Raw genomic sequence first — 20580 nt, 5'->3', positions numbered from 1 at the left:
TTCTTTCTCAAAACTCTTTAACTTAGATTTTAGAAAACCATTTTCTTTGTAAAAATCTTTTAAATCCCTTGGTTTGAGTCCAGACACTCCCGAGGGTGTGTCTGAATCCCTCAAACCAGGGCTCTGATACCAACTTGTAACATCCCATTTTTCAAGTCCAAAAATTTCGATTTTTGATATACAACATAGAAAACAGTCATAAGAAAATATCATGAAGTCATATCATTTCGTAAAAACCGTAATATCATGTCTTAAAATCATATCATAAAAGTAGTGACAATGTCAGAGTACAATCCCAAGAAATCTCATAATGCGGAATCCAGTGTGTGTATGATGTGCAGCTACCGCGCCGGCTCCTTCCCTTTCGCTGAAGAGGTACCTGAAACCAAAACTAAAACTGTAAGCACGAAGCTTAGTGAGTTCCCCCATCATACCACATACCATACAAACACATGACATACATATTGCCAGGCATATCTGGGTGCCCGACCTACCCCTTCGGTCCTCTCGACCGGTGATCTCGCCTAGCATTTCTGGGTGCTGGCCTACCCCTTCGGTCCTCTCGACCGGTGACCTTGCTTAGCATTTCTGGGTGCTGGCCTACCCCTTCGGTCCTCTCGACCGGTCTATCACACACAGTCACGTAATCGTAATCTAACATAGCTAGGTACTAAACTACCCCTTCGGCCCTATCGGCCGGTAACTTGGGGACTATCTCCCCTCCCCCCTACTACTACCATCATCACTTAACATTATATCATGCTGGCATATAAACATAACAGGTAGTAGCAAACCTAGATGAATATCATCAAGACAATCATCTAACATACAACTCCTATTGGTGGGCCGGCATTGTGGCCGTAGACCCACCACTACTGGAAGGTAACTCACCTCGATGTCATGTACTGTCTGAACTGTCCTCGGCGCGAAGTTCGGCCCTCCTCGACTCCTCAATCCCTACACGACAACCTTCAAGTCATCAAACCGATCGTACAACCCAACCCGGGTCAATACCAAAACCAGGCAAGTCCACTTTGGTCAAGGTCAACGCCCAGTTGACCTGACTCGCCGAGTTGGTCTACCAACTCGTCGAGTCCATGCCCCAATAACCCGATCCAACCCCGTCACCAATCGTCGAGCCTTGCGAGAACTCGTCGAGTTCTCCTTCATTCAAACCATCAGGACCATCTTCATCCGACTCGCCGAGTTGTATGAACAACTCGTCGAGTTTATCTTCATCCTATGAACATGTCCAGTCTGTGACTCGCCGAGTTGTATGAACAACTCGCCGAGTCCCTATTCAAGGGTTGGGAGATTGCCTTGGACTCGCCGAGTATGTTCATACGCTCGCCGAGTCCCATGGTCCCCGAGACCCTTTTACGAGTCTAAACATTTACGGGATTTCCTTCCCGAACCACTGGTCCAACCACAGAAGGGATTTAGTGGTTACTACGCACCGACTCGCCGAGTTCCAAGAACAACTCGTCGAGTCTCTTCTTGACCCTTACCATACAATCGATTTAAATGGGTCTTAACATGTCAAAACCATAGATCTGGCCTCCTAATGTCCATTTTATACGTAAAGTTCCAAACTTGGTGCACATGCATGGGGTTTTTGGCTCAAAAATCCATAAAAGGTGCTTTACAATGTGCATGGGGCTCTCATGGCCATAGAGTTGGCACCTTTATGCCATGAGACCCCTCTAATGACTCAGATCTGAAAGTAGAACCCCATGAATCACTTCACAAACCCGAAAATGGCTTAGAAAGCCCTAAATGCACCCAAAATCTAAGCCCTAAAGATGAACAACCAAATGAAAGACCAAAATAGGAGGTATTTACCTTGATTGAGCTGAAGATGGAATAAGATCTCTGGATCTACAAGCCCCAACTCGAATTCCTAAGCTTCTTCCTTCCTTCCAAGCTTCACAAACCACCAAAAGCACCAAAAATGGCCTTAGATCACTCAAAGCAGCTAGGGTTTCGATATGAGGTGTTCTGGGAGCATAAGGGATGAAGGAGGTTGTAATAAGATGTTTAAATAGGGTGCAAACCCTCAAATTTAGGGTTTCACCCAAACAACACCTACTCGCCGAGTCAGTCTTCCGACTCGTCGAGTAGGTCACTTAAACTGTCCGCGGATCCCGTCTCTACTCGACGAGTTGGGCCATCAACTCGTCGAGTCCCAGAGAAAAATACATAAAATTCTTGAATTAATGACATACCAGGAATCGGGTGCTACAAACTCTCATCAAACCTTTTTTTTTCCTTTCAATCAAACGCTTTTGTGTAAATATTGGATCAATACCCATTTCAATAGCAATGTCCTTAGCTTTATCAATCGCATTTAAAACACCATTTCTCAATAATCCTTTAAGTACCGAATCAATTTGTTTATTTATGTAACAACATTATCAGGATGCATATCCTTTGACTTTAACTTTTTACTCACAATATTCACATGGTTTAGCACGTCATGTCAGATAGCAGTTGATACCAAAAATTCAAAGTCACCAAGTTCTTTTTCTGCTAGTGAAGTTCATGTGCATTATCTTGGGCACACGATCCAAAACGAACTAATACTTTCGATAGCTCAAGAAATTAAAAAAGAACTTATCAAGACAATAAAGGAAGCAAAGTACTACTCAATCATACTTCATTGTACTCTTGAAATAAAAAATATTTGGCACAATTCCCTTTAGTCATATTGAATGGCACATATGATCCATCATATATTTTATACGGTGCAATAAATATAATTGAATAAAAAAATATTTTAAAAAGCATAAAGCATGACACATATAGTTTAATAAATAATTAAATTAACTAATTCAAACGGTTACTAAAAAATTTCAGCGCAATAATAAAAACTATTTGATATAAAATAACTAATATATATATATATATATATATATATATATATATATATATATATATATATATCGGTTTAAATATTTCTACTATTTATTATGTGCATGTAGAATTGATTCTGAACCAATCATTTTAGTTATTTTAATAAAGTAATTAATGCATATTAAATGTAAAAGATTTAATTAATACTCATTATATTTTCAACATGTAATATGCATTAGTTATTTTCTTAAAATAACTAAATTGATTGGTCAAGAATCAATCTTACATGCACACAATAGATAGTTAGAACACAATAACCTCTATATATATATATATATATATATATATATATATATATATATATATATATATATATATATATATATATAATGTCATGTATACTTTTATAAAGTTTAATACATTATAACAAAAAATATATAAAATTTTGAAAATAGTATGAAAATATATTTTTATAAAGTTAATAGTACATTATAACAAAAACTATATACAAATTTGAAAATAATGTAAGAATGTGTTAAATTCTATGAACTTCAATTAGGTTATAGATACCTTAATTAATAGTAACTAGTTTTTTTTTTTTAAAGGAAACTTTCTTAACGAGGGTTTTCGGGCCAGCTTTTGCGCACTGACTAATCATCGCTATAAACATGAGGCTTTGCCTCATGTCCTGGAGTCACTACAGGTGAACCTCCATGGCCAAATTAATAGTAACTAGTTGTAAGACCCGAATGTTATACGGGTTGAATAAAACAAAAAATTAAATATAAAGGTTTAAACAAAATTTTATTTAAATTTGAAATTTAAAATTTAAATTTAAAAGGAAACATATTAAATACTATATTTGTAATAATATTATAACTTATTATTTATTTTCAATTAAGAAAATTATTAATTCAAAATTATTAATTGAAGTAGTTATTTTCAAATAAGAAAATTATTAATTGAAAATTATTAGTTGAAGTATAAACATGTTGTGTTATGTGTTAATTTAGAAAAAATTAAAAAAAAAAATTAAAAAAATGACGAATGAAAAAATAGTTATTCAAAAATACCGAAAAATAACATGTGTCCAAGTCAGCGGCGGACCTTAGTGGAGCGGTCCCGGGCCACTGCTCAATTTACGACACGTGTAAATTTGTTTTTTTTTTCTAATTAGGTGTACCGTTTTGAAGTACGAGAGACACCCCTACTAAAACAGTCTGCGTCCGCCTCTGATCGAAGTTAATAAAAGAATGAAATGTGGCAAGAATTTTTTTTTATAAATATATATCCCTATTTAAATTACAGATATACTTCCCACCTTCACCTGCTTTCAAAAAGTCCTTGGGCATGGACCGCTGAACTTCATCTCATGTGAAGCCAATTTTTCTTGGCCCGGTTTACTAGTTCTAATTAAAAACTTACCATACTCTATATATAACATATTCCTTACCTACTAATTCAAACGAGGTATTATTAACGACGGGTACTTCCCGAGGACATCATATGCAAACTGTGCACCCCGTTCACAAACCACAAAAAGAAACACAAAACAGAGCGAGACTGCTAAATACGCCAAACAGAAACATATTAATATTATAATTAAGTATGCATCCATTCCATACTACAACCTCCCATATGCATGCACATCCATCACAGGTAGGTGCCGCCGGTGCCGGTGTGGTGGCCGGTAACACTGGTGGTTCCTCCCGCCTGTCTCTGTGCAGCGTTGTGCTCACGAGCCGCTTCCTTCTCATACTCAGCTTCGTGTTTCCTCTCCTCCTTCTTCTCCCTAGCCATCTCCTTCTGCATCGGGTCATGAGCAGTCATCTTCTCTCCCTATTAATTCCAAAAAAAAAACAAACAAACAAAAACAAACTATGAGATGCTAAATAGTAATCATCAGAAATCATACGCGAAATTAACAGAAGAACCAATAATGGAAACCTTCTCTTGAAGGGTGGCTTTGGTCTTTTCCATTCCAGCTTTGGCGGAGGCGGCCATGTTCGCCGCCGACTCCTTGACGGATGATCCTGTATTCTTGCCTGTCTGCATTTTGTTTCACAGTGAGAAAGTTTGTATGATCTTCTTTTAGTTGGATGGTAGATTGAACCGAAGAAGATTGGGATATGCCTTAAATAGATTTGCACAAGTTACGTCGGTCGATGACACGTAGAGAAACCGTGCTATGTGTTTGGGATATTGTGCCACAGCGTGTCGCTGTGACACGTATCACAATGGGAACAGATGGTTGCTATCCTAAAATGCTAGATCATGTTGTAATTACTAAAAAAAGATGAATGACCATCTTGAAAAAGAAACTATGACCGAACAATATTCATTTTTTATAAAATAGATTTGTAAGATATTTTTTTTATAGGCAAGAGAGTTCTAAAATGATTTTTATAAAACACAAATTAAAAAAAATGTGGTTTTCAAAAAAAAAAAAATAGCCCTTAACTTTTTAGGTCATTAAAGTTGGTTCATGTGGTTTCAAAAAAATTTATGGTTGTTATTTTTGGCTAACTCCGTCATATTGGAGACGTTAACTCTCCTCACATGCTTTGTATGTAAGGGTATTTTCGTCAATTCAATTGAGCTTCCTCATTTAATGTTACTGATCATTTCGTCTTGATGCATGTATTTCCATCTTCCTCTCCATCTTATCAACCTCATCCCTTTCCTAAGAAACCCACATCTTCCTTCGTCCTCCCAACTTCCGATTAACAGAGCAAGTTCAAACATCTTAGGGTTTCAAGTAAACAAAGGATAATGGTACTCTGTGTTTACAAATTAGAATATGCATGGAAAAACCAAAAAAAAAATATTATAGACTAGGAAGCTGAATAGGGTACACTTTTACATAAAAGCATCTATTTTTTACTTATAATGTGTTGATCAAAGTCGTAATGTGTTTACCCTTTCTAATTTGTGATTGTTGTAGGATTTCCCAACTACTTCATATTTAAGATACATTACATTGGATTGTTCACCAAGACCCCATGTAGAAAAATATGTAGATGGGATTGTCTCATATTTTGACTTCATTGATACAAACCTTTTTTCAATACACATCTTGATGAAATGGTTAAAGATTTATGATACCAAAATGAAAATTCATTATACTACCATTACTGTATCCTTGATGTCCCATTAGATTATGGCTTAATGCCCTTAAGGAATGACAGTGATGTTATAAAAATGGTCACATATGCACCTAAACATAGACAAATCTGTTTATATATTGAAACTGGGGCACAAGGTTTTTTACATATTATAAATCCATGTCCAAGGTTGTCACTGAGGAATTGGAAACTGAAACTGTCTCACCAGAGTATATAAAAAGAAAAGCAAGAAAAGGAGACACGAGTTCTTGTAGTAGGAAAATAGATTTAAATGAACATGTATGTGAGGGACTTATAGTAACACAATCACAAGTAACTGTTGTTGATGAAGCCGTATCATATGATAAGTGTATTGTACCATATAGAATGTCAAATGCTACCGAAGAAAGTCAAGTATTTAATGTTGACAGAAAGTCAAGTATTTAATGTTGACATTGAAGCAGAAACTAGAGGTGTGCAAGATATAGCAAAAATAGATCAAGTTGATCAATTGAAAAAGCCAAGAGTAAGAGCCAAGCTATCATGTATAATGTAATTTCCAGAATGTAGAAGTTCCAAGATATAAGGATGGTGGTGGCGTCTAAAGTAATATGGTAGATAAGTATGAGTTAATCCTAGAAGATTATTCAATTTTAGTTGAATTTGATTCAGAGTATAATGTTCAAGGAGAAAGGGTTTTAAATGGAGACGGACTCTTTGGATATGAAACCAATGAGGCTATTTAGGCAACTAATCACAATGGATATGAAAGTTGTGAGGATGGTGGGGATAGTGAGGATAATTCATTATATGTAGATGATTCAAGCCTCTATTATAATGTAGATATGGATATGGATATGAGTGAAGCTCTCCTAGCGTTCTTGATAGCTAATTGGTTGAGCAAATCTTCGTAGTCTATACTCTCTAAGATTTCGTTCTCGATAGATATCATCGCCAAACCACTAAGTCTTTCTTGGGACATTGTGGAGCGTAAGTAAGACTTCAATAACTTCAACTTAGAAAAACTCCTTTCTGCAGATGTCACTGTTACTGGAATAGTCAACGATATTCTATATGCAATGCTTGCATTTAGGAAATAATCAAGTTCTTTCAAAAACTTCAAAACATCTATAAGGTTGCTAAATTCATTGGTTTCCAATGTCTCAAATAATTTCAACTCCGTATAAAGTTCCTCGGCATCAATATCCGATCTTTCTTCAAATTTGAGTGCTTTTTCAAGACGATGACAAGACGACTTAAGATCTTTATCTTCAATTCCCTTCAAATTATGTGGAAATAAAAAACCAAATACTTTGTCATACTCTTTGAATTGTTCAAATCTTGTCTCAAGAGAAGAAATAGCTTGATCAACAAAGTATAAGAAATAATTAACTCTGAAATTCTCTTCAGGTGTAAATGAAACTTCTTCTCTACTTGAACTCTCATCAAACCTTTGTTTTCCTTTCAATCAAACGCTTTTGTGGAAATATTTGATCAATACCCATTTCAATAGCAATGTTCTTAGCTTTATCAATCGCTTTTAAAAAATCATTTCTCAATAATCCTTGAAGTACCCAATCAATTTGTTTATTTCTGTAACAACATTATCAGGATGCATATCCTTTGACTTTAACTTTTTACTCATAATATTCACATGGTTTAGCACTTCATGCCAGATAACAGTTGATACCAAAAATTCAAAGTCACCAAGTTATTTTTCTGCTAGTGAAGTTTCTTCACTTGCAATTGCAGCATCATTATCTTTTTCTCCAACTTGAAGTAAAGCTTCTCGTACGTCAACAAGTTGCATTTTAATAGCCTTTACACTCTCAACTCGGCTTTCCCAACGAGTTTGACACATTGACTTAAGACTCCAAACTTTTACATTATCTTTTAAGATTTCCCACCTCTTAGTAGAATTTGCAATGATAGTATAAATGCGTTGGATGAATCCAAAAAAGTTCTTTCCTTTAACACACTTGTTAACCATATCACATAATGTTAGATTAAGAGAATGACAACCACAAGGAGTGTAAAATGCTCTAGGATTTATATCTAAAAATCTTTTTTGCACTCCTTGGTGTTTTCCTTTCATGTTTGCTCCATTATCATCTTGACCACGCATATCATCAATTTCAAGACCAAAAGACTTTAACTCCTCAAGTGTAATATCAAATAGTCCTTTTCCGGAGGTATCATCAACATTCAAAAAACCTAAAAAGGACTCCTCAACAGTAACATAATTATATGATAACTTTAAATACCTCACTATTATAGTCATCTATTCTTGGTGACTTGAATCAAGAGTACAATCGAACTGCAAGGATTCGCAAAAGGACTTGTTTCCAGTAATCTCTTTCTTTCTTGTATTGCTCGTATTGAACTTTATTAATTGTTTCATTCAAGTTCAATCTTTTACGCATATTAAACCACTTATTCCTATTTGTGAGATGATCCAAGGAAATTTCGTGTTCTTTAACTCTACTCGTAACATGGTGCCAATCTGAATAACCTTCGTCACCCAATTTACCTTTAGAAATCCCTTTTCTAAACACTTTACAACAAAAACAAAATACATTGTCGAGCTCTTTCGAATATACTAGCCATTCTCTATCACACTTCTCCAAATTTGGTAAAGTTCTTGTATATAAAGCTGTAGAAAATCGTCTAACAGATTTATCGTAGGGACCATACATAATACTAGTATCTCTTTTAGGACCTTTCTCAACCAAAAGTTTAAGCTATTCATAATTAAGTTTTTCCCACCTTCTTGGATCACATATATCAACGAGCTCTTTAACGGGCTCTTACTCTTTTGCCTCTTCTACTTCTACTTCTACATTTTCTTGGTGTTCAACATGCTCTTCAACAGGTTGTCTATGAATAAACTTATCTAGAGCATCGGCGTCGACTTTCTCTTTTCTTCTTCTAGTTTTCTCTTTTTACGTTTTTGACTACCGGATGGTTGTTTAGACTTCATCACTATAATTTTATTACTTTCAACTTTCAATATGATAATATCATAATAATCACAATTTCAACTTTCAACAGAATTTAACCTTCAATCATATAATCAGATTTTTGAATTCAACTTAATTTCAAAATTCAATCAATAATCACATAAACAACATTCAATCTTAATTGAATTAGTGAATTTTGATTATGATTCAAGTTTAATTATTCTATAATGATTCAAGTCCAATTGCTCATCAATCATCATTCAATTATAAACTAATAAAACTATTAATCTGATTATCTGAATAAGTGAATAATCAAATAGACAATTGCCTGATATGAAGTTATGAATGATCAATTTCAATGCTTCTCCTTCCCTTCTGCCGCAGCGAATTCATAGTAACATATGCGATAAGTGCTTAAGCCGCTAATAATCAATTAATCAATAATAATTGTCAATTGATGAATTGTCGCTGAAGCCTTTGTTGTCGAGTGCCGACCTGCTATCTACGTTTGTGGACTAAGAAAAGATTTGGGCTAAGAGTTTAAAATGGGCTGCAATTGAATATATTAAAAAAAATGGGCCCCTTACAAAACCAGGCCCTCGTTGCCCCCCCTTACCACCGGCTATGCCTATGATAGTGAAATGGCGGAAATATCCTTCATTTAACGGACAAAACCTGACGAAGTTAGCAATATGGGCCTTTTGTTAAAAGTTTTGAAACCATAGGGACCATCCTTGAAGTTTTTTAAAATTAGGGACGAAACTTTAGCTTTTGTGAAACTAGAATGACCATTTATGAAGTTTTGTATATAATATAAGTAAAAACTAAAACATGTTAAAGAGTTCCTTTGTGAGTCAGGCCTGGCCAAAAGCTCATAAAGGCGTTCAACTTGTGGTAGACCTGCACAAAAAGACCGGTCTTCGACCGGACCCAAAAAAAGACCAAGACCGAACCGGTTTAAAACGTGACCGGACCGAAAAAATACCGGTCGTAAAAAAGACCGGACCGAAAAAAACCAGCTTGAGACCGTCCCGGACCAGTCCGAAAAATACCAGACCGTTCGGATACCGGTCCTAAAAAAGACCGGACCTGTTTGAGACCGGTCTGGAAAAATAGACTTTTAACCAGGTTGTAAAAATCGTTCGACGGTAGCTCGACGGTCGACTGGTGTTAAGGGATTAATCGGTCTTGGCGGAGATTAATCGGGGACCTTAGATTATTAAAAAATATTAAAATTAATTAAATATTAATATATCTTAAGAAAAACAAGTACTTCAAAAATTAGAAAATAAGAAAATTTGTAATTTGGAAATTTGAAAATACAAAAATATGAACATTTTGGTATAATATTTGAAATTTTGAAAATTTGAAAACTTTGGAGTAAAAAAAAAGTTGTTTTTTTGAATTTTTTTTTAACCTTTTCTTGACTTTTTTTTTTTTTACTTTTGTTGCCGATTAATCCCACCAAAGCCGATTAATCCTAAATTTCCGATTAATATCTTAATCCTCGACGGTTGGAGAACGCCAAACAATTAATCCACGATTAATCTCGATTTTTGCAACAATGCTTGTAACCAAACTTTATAAATATATAATTTTTGTGTTAATTATACAATTTTTAATCACAAACTATCTAATTTATATCAATTTTTCTTTTATTAAATTTAAATTATCATTTTTAATAGATCTTAGTTTATTATTTTGGTGTTAATCTCACATTTATTACTGGAAAAAAACTCGAAACCCAAACAAAAGATTCGAAAAATACCGAAACCGAACAAAAAAACCCATAAATCGAACCAAAAAAGGCGTACGGAAAGACCGATAAACGAGACCGAAAAAGATCGGTCCAAAAAAAGACCGATCCGCAAAAAGACCGGTCCGAAAAAAGACCGGATCGAAAAAAGACCGAACGGGACCGGTCTGATAAAAGACCGGACCGTTCCGAGACCGACCTCAAAAAGACCGGTCTGGGACCGCAAATGTGCAGGTCTAACTTGTGGTTGCATAGGCCATTCTTATCGGGGGCCTATAACTATCAGTCGTTTATCCTTTGATGTATTGAATTAAAGACAAGATAAAATTATCTGAAGGTGGTTATCGGAAGGAAGAGCCCACAATCAGAGTTTTAGACATGGCTTTTGGACTAAGAACTTTGATTATGTAGCTAGGTTTGTCGGTTTAGTCTCGACGTTGGTTATCACTTCTGGCCTCTAATCTCACTCTTACTTTCTTTTTCAATTTTTAAACTTTAAACATTTGTTGGGCCATGGGTGATTCACTGATTTGATTTATTAGAGGTATTTGGAATTAAGTTTGAGAAATGTTAATTTGTTGTTAAAAAGAACCAATAAACTTAAAAAAATGTTTGGAAAATAAAAAGATGTTTTCGAAATAGGTTAAGTTATCCGAAATATATTTTTTAAAAGATTTTATCAATTTATTGTTTTTTGCTACCATATAATTTAAACCAAACATATTTTTTAAAATCCTATTTTTATCAACACAATAAGGTGATAAGCATTTTTATTAAAGGGTTATTTCCATAAAAGACCTTATATTTTGATTCTTTTTTTTTTAGACCTAAAACTTTTTTTCTTTTCCGAAAAAGACCTAACTTTTACCTATTACTTGTTATTTTAGACCCTAGCAGGTTACCAAAAGGGAAATAAAGTATTTTCATTTCATAAAAAAACCCTACATTTTGTACTTTTTTCCAGTTTAGACCTAAAATGTTTTTTTTATTTCAAAATAAACCCAACTTTAAAATTGGTTACAACATTTAACACTAGTTGTATAAGGTACTTAACTACACCGATTTAATGAAGCTTAACTTCGTTCATGCATAAAAACGTGATTATATCCTTTCAAATTAAAATGAAATCCTAAATTTTATTTTGGTAATTATTATGGTTATCCTTAAGATTCAATAACAGTGATATACAAACAACCATGTATTGATCTAAACACCATGTATACATAAAATAGATTAATAAAATAAGGAAGTAGGCCAACTATTCAATTTTCTTTTATCTACAACAAAATTTCATAGTTTTGTCAGTTTTGCTCATTCACCACATTCCAACCATTGTTAATAATGTCAACCATCGTATTTTGATATTTAAATGTACGGTATCATTCTTGTTATTTGGATTTTCAACTTATGCTTAACGGTTTCATTCCCAAAATATAGTTTTATGTATTCATATGTGATGTTAACATTTTTTAAGAAAGTCTTAAACTTGAATCTCATATATCTAAACAAAACTAATACAATGTTTAGGATTAATATTTTTATGTATTTATTTGATATAATTATAACATATTATTTAATAATGGGCTAATGCTACAAAATATTCTATGACTTTGGTTTAGGAGTATGATAGTGAGTGTGTTTGTTAACTGTTGTAAAAAAATTGATTAAAAAATGCGGCCAAAAAAATAATATAGAAAAGTGAGAGAGGGAAATATGTCCAAACTCACCAAATAAGTATAATAGACAAACTAAAAAAAATTATTTTGCATACAGTTTGTCAAATTATATGGTATTTTTTTTCTACAAATAAAAAAATTTGGTATTATGCTCAAAGATTCTTCTTAGCCATGTATTATCCATGTTACCAAAAAATATCAAATTAACATCAAACTTTTTATTATCAGTAATAATAACATTTTCTATAAACAATATATCATGTTTAATGATATAATATATATCCAAGATAAAGTTTAATTATATCTTTTAGACAAAAATAAAATTTTGCAATTCTTTTAGGTATATTCGCTCAAAAGATAATAGATTAGATAACATTTTTTAATGTATACATGTATACTTTCTTTTTCGGTGTAGTCAAGAAGTACCTTATATATTTGGTCTCGAAGATTATAACTGATTTTAAAGTTGAGTTTATTTTGAAAAAAAAAACATTTTAGGTCTAAAATGGAAACAACTACAAAATATAGGGTCTTTTATGAAACAAAACCAGCTAATTTACCTATTGGTGACCTGCTAGGTCTGAAATAACAAGTAACACATAAAAGTTTGGTCTTTTTTGGAAAAGAAAAAGATTTTAGGTTTAAAAAGAAAAAAATCAGAATATAAGGTCTTTTATGGAAATAACCCTTTATTAAAAAAATATTATTAAGTTAAATAAATATTTAATCTGGAAAAATAATTATTGGTTGTTTTTCTGGATCGACTAGAAATAGAATTTGGAAATTGGATTTTTTTTTTAATAAGTTAATTTCAAATAGGTCAATGGTGGTTCAATGTCACTCATTGATAATATCAAAACAAAATTAAATTTACCCTTGAAAAATAACGTGTAAAAGAGTCCGGGCTTCGTTCCGTATTTTAACGAACTTTCAGGGTTTATTGTACATAAAGAAAATGTTCTATTAACATTTTCAAAAGAATACCCTTATGACAATAAATGCAAACTAATGTTTGACCGCTTTTTCCTCATCCACTTTCGAAGTGTATATCTTAAGAATGTGGCTACAATTAGAAAAAACGAAATTACATATAAGTGATAATGGGACAAATGATGATATAAGATGCATAATCATCAATGTAGTACCTTTTAGTAATCATCCAAACCATCATCATTTGCTACAAACTTTTGTTCACTTTCAACTTATGTAGGATAATCTTTCAGAAAAATCATGATACATGCATAATGCTTGAATAATTGTTGATTCACCACCACCTTCATTACCAATGAACTACTAAAATATATATTTTTTTCATTTAATTAACAAAAAATGAATAAGGAAAATGAAATATAAATGAAGAATTAAACTACCTTCAATGCTGCAACCACAACCCAAAAATATGATTTTTTTAGAAACGGCAAAATATATTAAAAAAACCCAATGTTTAGCAAGTGACTAGGCAAGGGCAAAGAAGAACAAACATAGTTTTTAATTTTTAGTTCATTACATAGGGGAAAGGGGGGAGAAATTCCAATCTATCTATTTACCAACTCGACCATTGCCCCTGCATTTGAGCCGTAAATATGTCAACGCTTTGATGTTTTCAGTGCCTCTATAGATTGTAGTAGATACTCCTCTAAATAATCTTTCATTCCTGATTAGGCATGAGCAAACGGACCGAACCGGCCGGAACCGACCCGACCCGGGAACCGGCTTCGGCCAAAATCAAGAACCGAACCGGCCCGGCGGTTCTACCAGTTCCGGTTTTAGCCGGGTTTTTGATTTTGGAACCGGTCTGATTTGACATACTTCTTTGCGGGGCTTGTAACTCATTCAATTTTTAACCAAATCAAGCGTTTTTATACTCTAAACTTAACTACAAACCTAAACCACGTGTAGGAAAAAGATTCGGGTAAAAAACAACTCAAATTGAGTGTGTTATGCACATTTGAACAACAAAATCAGATGACGGTTAATTGTTGTAACATAAAAAAATTCTGATTTGACACCCTTCCTTGCGGGGCTTGTAACTCATTCAATTTTTAACCAAGTCAAGCGTTTTTATAGTTTAAACTTAACTACAAATCCTCATATACATGTAGGAAAAAGATTCAGGTCAAAACAAGTTAAATTGAGTGAGTTATGCACATTTGAACAATAAAGTCAGATTACATTTAATTGTTGAAACATAAATATATATATATATATATATATATATATATATATATATATATATATATATATATATATGATTTGACACCCTTCCTGCGGGGCTTGTAACTCATTCAATTTTTAACCAAATCAAGCGTTTTTATAGTCTAAACTTAACTAAAAATCCTAATCTACATGTAGGAAAAAAGATTCAGGTCAAAACAAGTTAAACTAAGTGAGTTATGCACATTTGAACAACAAAGTCAGATTACATTTAATTGCTGAAACATAAAAAAATTCTGATTTGACACCTTTCCTTGCGGGGCTTGTAACTCATTCAATTTTTAACCAAATCAAGCGTTTTTAAAGTCTAAACTTAACTATAAATCCTAATCTACTTGTAGGAAAAAGATTCAGGTCAAAACAAGTTAAATTGAGTGAGTTATGCACATTTGAACAACAAAGTCAGTTTACATTTAATTGCTGAAACATAATTTTTTTTTTTAATTTGATACCCTTCCTTGCGGGGCTTGTAACTCATCCAATTTTTAACCAAATCAAGCGTTTTTATAGTCTAAACTTAACTGTAAATCATAATCTACATGTAGGAAAAAGATTCAGGTCAAAAAAAGTTAAATTAAGTGAGTTATGCAACTTTCAAAATTTGAGTGAGTTATCCGGTCCGGTTCCCGATTTTGGGTCGGTTCCAACGACCGGTTCCTACCGGCTCCCAGTTCCAAAAATTGACGAGATTATAGTACCGGTCCCGGCCCGACCAGTTCCATCGAGTTCCGGTTCCGGGACCGGTTCCGGCCGGTTCCCCGGTCCATATGCTCATCCCTATTCCTGATCCTCCAAAGATTCCATAGCGGACTGTAGCAAATTTATAGCAGTTTAATGCGCTTTTTAGGACATCGACCCCATAAGGCTGCAAAATGAAGTAGTTCACCAACATCATTGAATTCTTCTTTGTTTAATCCACACCATTCAAAATCTTGTTCATCATAAGTCTTGCGTACGAGCATCTCATAAGAATATGATCAGCACACTCAACTTCACCGTTACACATAGTGTCGAGTCGTTTCAAATTTCAACATGGTTTTTATAAATATGAAATTGTTTTTTATTGTTTCAAATTTGAACCAGGTGTTCATAAAAGGAAAGTATTATTTATTATTATTATATGAATTGTCATAAAAAAAACAACATAAGATAAAAATAATTAAAAATGGCTTCATGGTACTTACAAATTCCTTGGGGAGAAAAAAACAACATAAGATAAAAATAATTAAAAATGGCTTCATGGTACTTACAAATTCCTTGGGGAGAAAAAACATTAAATGAGACTTCAATAGCTTCTTTATAGTTATCTTCATCTGTTGCAATTGTTTTTTGCTTTAATTAGTTTCTAAAAACTCGATAAAGCAAATGTGTTACATTACTGAAAAGTAGTATCAAACAAAGGACAAAAACAAAGTAAACTTGCATTGTGTCTGTGTCTCTTACAAATTAACTGATTATATAATTGTCAGATTCCAATTCTTCAAGTTGCAGTAATCAAATTTAAAACACATTTCCAAACACCCTCTTGCTTTCCACATATCATAAGGGCTTCAAGTATTTTTAAAATTTCATATTTTTGGAATTTTAGAGAAACGAAATATGTGGTTGTAGATCCTACTTGATTGTTACACTGGAAAACAAAAAAGAGAACAGAGTTGAATGGTGTGAACGAATAAACCGTAACAAATGTATGTCATACAGGATACTGATCCAACAAATGTAATTCGGCAATCTAAAATAACCACTTTTGCAAAAAAAACGAAAAAAAAAAATGTGAAACATTGTTGCCTTAAGATGAAAGTAAAGCATCTCAATAATGCTCAAACTATTTTGTATAAACTCTATCATCATTAAAACTAATAAGATAACAAAGTCAGATGTGAATACTTAATACGAATTCCCACTACTAGAAAACATGCGTTTTCCTACGGAAAATAGCTACGGAAAATTTCCGTAGCTAATTAGCTACGGAATCGCTACGGATCAGCTACAGAATGGGATGCCCTAGTTTAGTAACGGAATAGCTACGGAATAGCTACAGAATAGCTACGGATGCGGGTCCGTAGCTATTCCGTAGCTAATTAGCTACAGAATAGCTACGGAATAGCAACAGATGCAAATCCGTAGCTATTCCGTAGCTAATTAGCTACGGAATACCTACGGATACTAATTACCTACGGATTAGCTACGGAGTAAGCTTTCCGTTAGAATTTCGTAGCTAATCCATAGCTAAGTAGCTACGGATTTTTCTTATTTTCAATTTTTCGGGCACCAACGTCGTTTTTTTCGCTTCGTATTTTTCACACCTCTACTATACATGATTATCTTTATTTTCACCAACTTGTAGCTATTAATATCGTTCATAAAGTCGTGTGCCCCTTCGGGATCAAGTACTCGTTTCACAGTTTAACATTGTAATGCATATACTTTTCACCAACTTGTGATGGATTATGTTTGTATATGTATATTTATATACATGAATGAGTTGTGGTATATGTGTACGTGTATATGTATATGTATACGTGTTTGTGAGATGTATGTGTACGTATTCATAAGCATTATAGTGTTAAACCATTAAACGAGCAATGGATCCCGTATGTGCACACGACTTTATAAATGATATTAATAGCTATAAATTGGTGAAAATATAGATAATCATGTATAATATAGGTGTGAAAAAAACGGAGCGAAAAAAACGACGTTTGGTGCCCGAAAAATCGAAAATAAGAAAAATCCGTAGCTAATCCGTAGCTAATTAGCTACGGATTTTTCTTATTTTCGATTTTTCGGGCACCAAACGTCGTTTTTTTCGCTCCGTTTTTTTCACACCTATTTTATACATGATTATCTATATTTTCACCAACTTATAGGTATTAATATCATTCATAAAGTCGTGTGCACATACGGGATCCATTACTCGTTTACTGGTTTAACACTATAATGCTTATGAATACGTTCACATACATCTCACAAACACGTATACCTACATCATCATCATCATCATCATCATCATCATCATCATCATCACCATCATCACCATCATCAGCATCATCATCATCATCACCATCATCACCATCACCATCACCATCATCATCATCACCACCACCACCACCATCATCATCATCATCATCATCATCACTACCACACCATTATCATCATCATCATCATCACAACCACCACCACCACCACCACCATCATCATCACCATCATCACCATCACCACCATCATCACCATCATCAACATCATCATCACCATCATCACCATCACCACCATCACCACCAACACCATCATCACCATCATCATCACTATCACCATCATCATCATCATCACCACCACCACCACCATCATCATCATCATCGCCATCACACCACCATCATCATCACCACCATCACCACCATCACCATCACACCACCATCATCATCACCACCATCACCATCACCTCCATCACCACCACCATCATCACACCACCATCATCATCACCATCACCATCACCATCACCACCACCACCACCACCATCACCACCACCACCACCACCACCATCACCATCACCATCACCATCACCATCACCATCACCATCATCACCATCACCATCACCATCACCATCACCATATTGCTATATTAAAAAATGCATCAATAATCCAATTTTAGAAAGTTGACCCTTTTTAGAAAGTTAACTGTTCGTGTCTTAAATATGTAAGAAAATTTATCCAAAAAAAAATTAAGACTCGAATAATAATAATAATAATAATAATAATAATAATAATAATAATAATAATAATAATAATAATAATAATAATAATGAAAACAATAATAATAATAATAATAATAATAAAGGAAATGAAAGGAATTCGGTATTGTATTAATACATATATATTTCCTTCCTAAACGGATGTGGCATGCCCGGCCGAATGGTATGATCTTGAACTTTGTATGCTTCGTGCCCGAGTTCGAATCTCCTGCCCATTTTTTTTCGTTTTTGTCGCTTGCCATTACATATTCCACATTAGGGTTTTTTTTGCTAAAAAGAAACGACCGATTCCGTTTCCTTCTTCCTCCCTTATCTGTCTTCTGTGAACGCTCCCAAAAAAACCTCGCGTTCATCACTTCTCCGGCGGTCGTCCCCTTCTCCGCTCCGTCGCATCCTCCTTCGAACCCTCTTTGTTCGATTTCTTCTCCCACGTAAAACCCTAGATTTTTCTAACAGATTTTCATTGCAGGTGAAGCTCGATTTCTTCTCCTTTCCGTCTCTCTCTCTCTCTCTCTCACACAACGGACCACCATTTCCACCCACCAAGATCGATTTGCTGGTGTAACATCGATTTGCAGGCAAAGCATCAAGCTCGATTTGTAGGTCAAACATCGATTTGCAGGTGAAGCAAGTCGACCACCATTGCAGCTCTCAAAGATCGATTTTCAGGTGAAAAATACAATTCTTTTTCATATTTTCTTTAGTTTTTGTTCCAATTTTTATCAGACTGCATTGATTTTGCCATTATTTTAAGGGTTTCTCTTGAGTTTTGGATTTTCAATTTCTGATAATTGAAATTTTGGGCGTAATTGTGGCTGATTTGGAGTTAGGGATGAATTTTGAGGTTATGATATTCACTTTCTTAATTTCCCACAGGTGATTGGTTTCACTCTTCTGCTGGAGATAGTTTATGCCTCATGTCATCAATGTTGTGGGATTCTATAGACAAAAAAACCCAATGATAATACGTTGCTATTTCTTGCATTTGCAGAAGGAATTTAACTGCACATCACAAAGTTAAGTACCTAATGGAAATGTAAAAATTGGCTCATTTTTGCACGTTTATTTCAGAATTCAAGGATGCTTCCAATTTTAAAGAGAAAATGCAGTCGTAATCTAGAATATTACCTGGTTTTGGTTGAACTAAACATGATCAGATTGAATCATATATGCTTTTTGCTGCTCAAAAGTAATATTTGAGTGTATGTGTCTAATCAGATATGTATGTGTTTATGTATATGTCATCTGATTTGTATGTGTATGTCTTAGCCTTATTATGGTTGTTTCCAATTGCAGGATCAAGTTACATACAAATTTGAGTGAAGAGGTCCATGCTGCTATTAAATCAAGATGACAACGAAGTTTTGAGAGCTTGAATGGTACCAATATTGTTTTGACATTATTACCCTTTGTAGAATAGGATTCTACTTACTAGATTGGTGATATCTATATTTGAAGCTAAAGGATGCCAAGTTTATTGTAAATTGTTATTTCATTAGTAATATGTATTTGTATTTGATACTTTTTTAGAAGCTAGGTTACGTCAAAGGAAAAGACAGTTACTAGAAGCAAAGCGTTTTCTGAATTTCGAGTCGTCACTTTAACAAGTGAGTGCATAGTTATTTTAATCTTACATATAGATATGACGTATTTAATATCAATACATGTTATATGTTCTTATTATCTGTGTTCTTGATATCTCTGCTAGATGAACGATTTATACATGTTTTATTTGATTTAAAATGTATATGTATATTATGCCTATAAATATATTGGGTAAAGATGGGTAGATGAAAGATGATGTAGAAGATGAGAGATGAAAGATGATATAGATGATGAAAGATGAAAGATGAAATAGATGATGAGAGGCCTTGACTTTAAAGATGATGTCATCTAGCAGAGTATAGATAACAACCACAAACTATTCTAGACAGTCCAATGGAACGTTACCAGGCTTGCAACTTGTAGGTGTTTTTGAACTAAGTGTTCACCAAATGTACTCTAAAAACCCATTGACATGTATCGTGGATGGACTCTTTAAAATAATACTGTCAATAAAGGAGATAAACCCTAGCAGCTATGGACTTAGTGCCTATTAGATAAACACTGGAAGCTATGGACTTAATGCCCTATAGATGAACATTGACAGCTATGTACTTAGTGCCTTATAGATGAACATTGGTAACTATGGACTTCGTGCCTAATAGATGAGCATTGGCAGCTATGGACTTAGTGCCTATTAGATAAACCCTGACATCGATAGACTTCG

General features: G+C 33.9%; 2 protein-coding genes and 1 long non-coding RNA gene across 4 annotated transcripts; 1 reads left to right on the top strand and 2 right to left on the bottom strand.

The window, feature by feature from the left end:
- Positions 1–4269: 4269 nt before the first annotated feature.
- On the bottom strand, positions 4270–4961 carry LOC145140707 (11 kDa late embryogenesis abundant protein-like). Its single transcript, XM_079074109.1, has 2 exons — positions 4801–4961; positions 4270–4692 (listed from the first exon to the last, which is right to left on the bottom strand). Exons 1-2 carry the CDS (start codon positions 4906–4908, stop codon positions 4507–4509), a joined length of 294 nt encoding a protein of 97 aa, XP_078930235.1. The 5' UTR covers positions 4909–4961; the 3' UTR covers positions 4270–4506.
- A 1828-nt stretch (positions 4962–6789) lies between these two features.
- Positions 6790–8238, bottom strand: LOC145139188 (uncharacterized). The gene is made up of 3 exons (XM_079073104.1): positions 7698–8238; positions 7409–7521; positions 6790–7236 (listed from the first exon to the last, which is right to left on the bottom strand). The coding sequence occupies exons 1-3, from the start codon at positions 8236–8238 to the stop codon at positions 6790–6792; spliced, it is 1101 nt and encodes a 366-aa protein (XP_078929230.1).
- A 10608-nt stretch (positions 8239–18846) lies between these two features.
- LOC145141151 (uncharacterized) lies at positions 18847–19830 on the top strand. 2 transcript variants are annotated; one of them, XR_013722469.1, is made up of 3 exons: positions 18847–18980; positions 19188–19327; positions 19608–19830. It is a non-coding gene; the product is annotated as an uncharacterized LOC145141151 (long non-coding RNA). The 2 variants fall into 2 exon arrangements; XR_013722468.1 differs by having other exon boundaries at positions 19188–19830.
- Positions 19831–20580: the final 750 nt, after the last annotated feature.

The sequence above is a fragment of the Lactuca virosa genome, chromosome 9 (assembly GCF_052849685.1).
Source record: "Lactuca virosa cultivar CGN04683 chromosome 9, Lactuca_virosa_CGN04683_v6, whole genome shotgun sequence".
NCBI lineage: Eukaryota > Viridiplantae > Streptophyta > Magnoliopsida > Asterales > Asteraceae > Lactuca > Lactuca virosa.
Note: the sequence above shows the minus strand (reverse complement) of the source record. Positions and strands in the feature narration are given on the sequence as shown.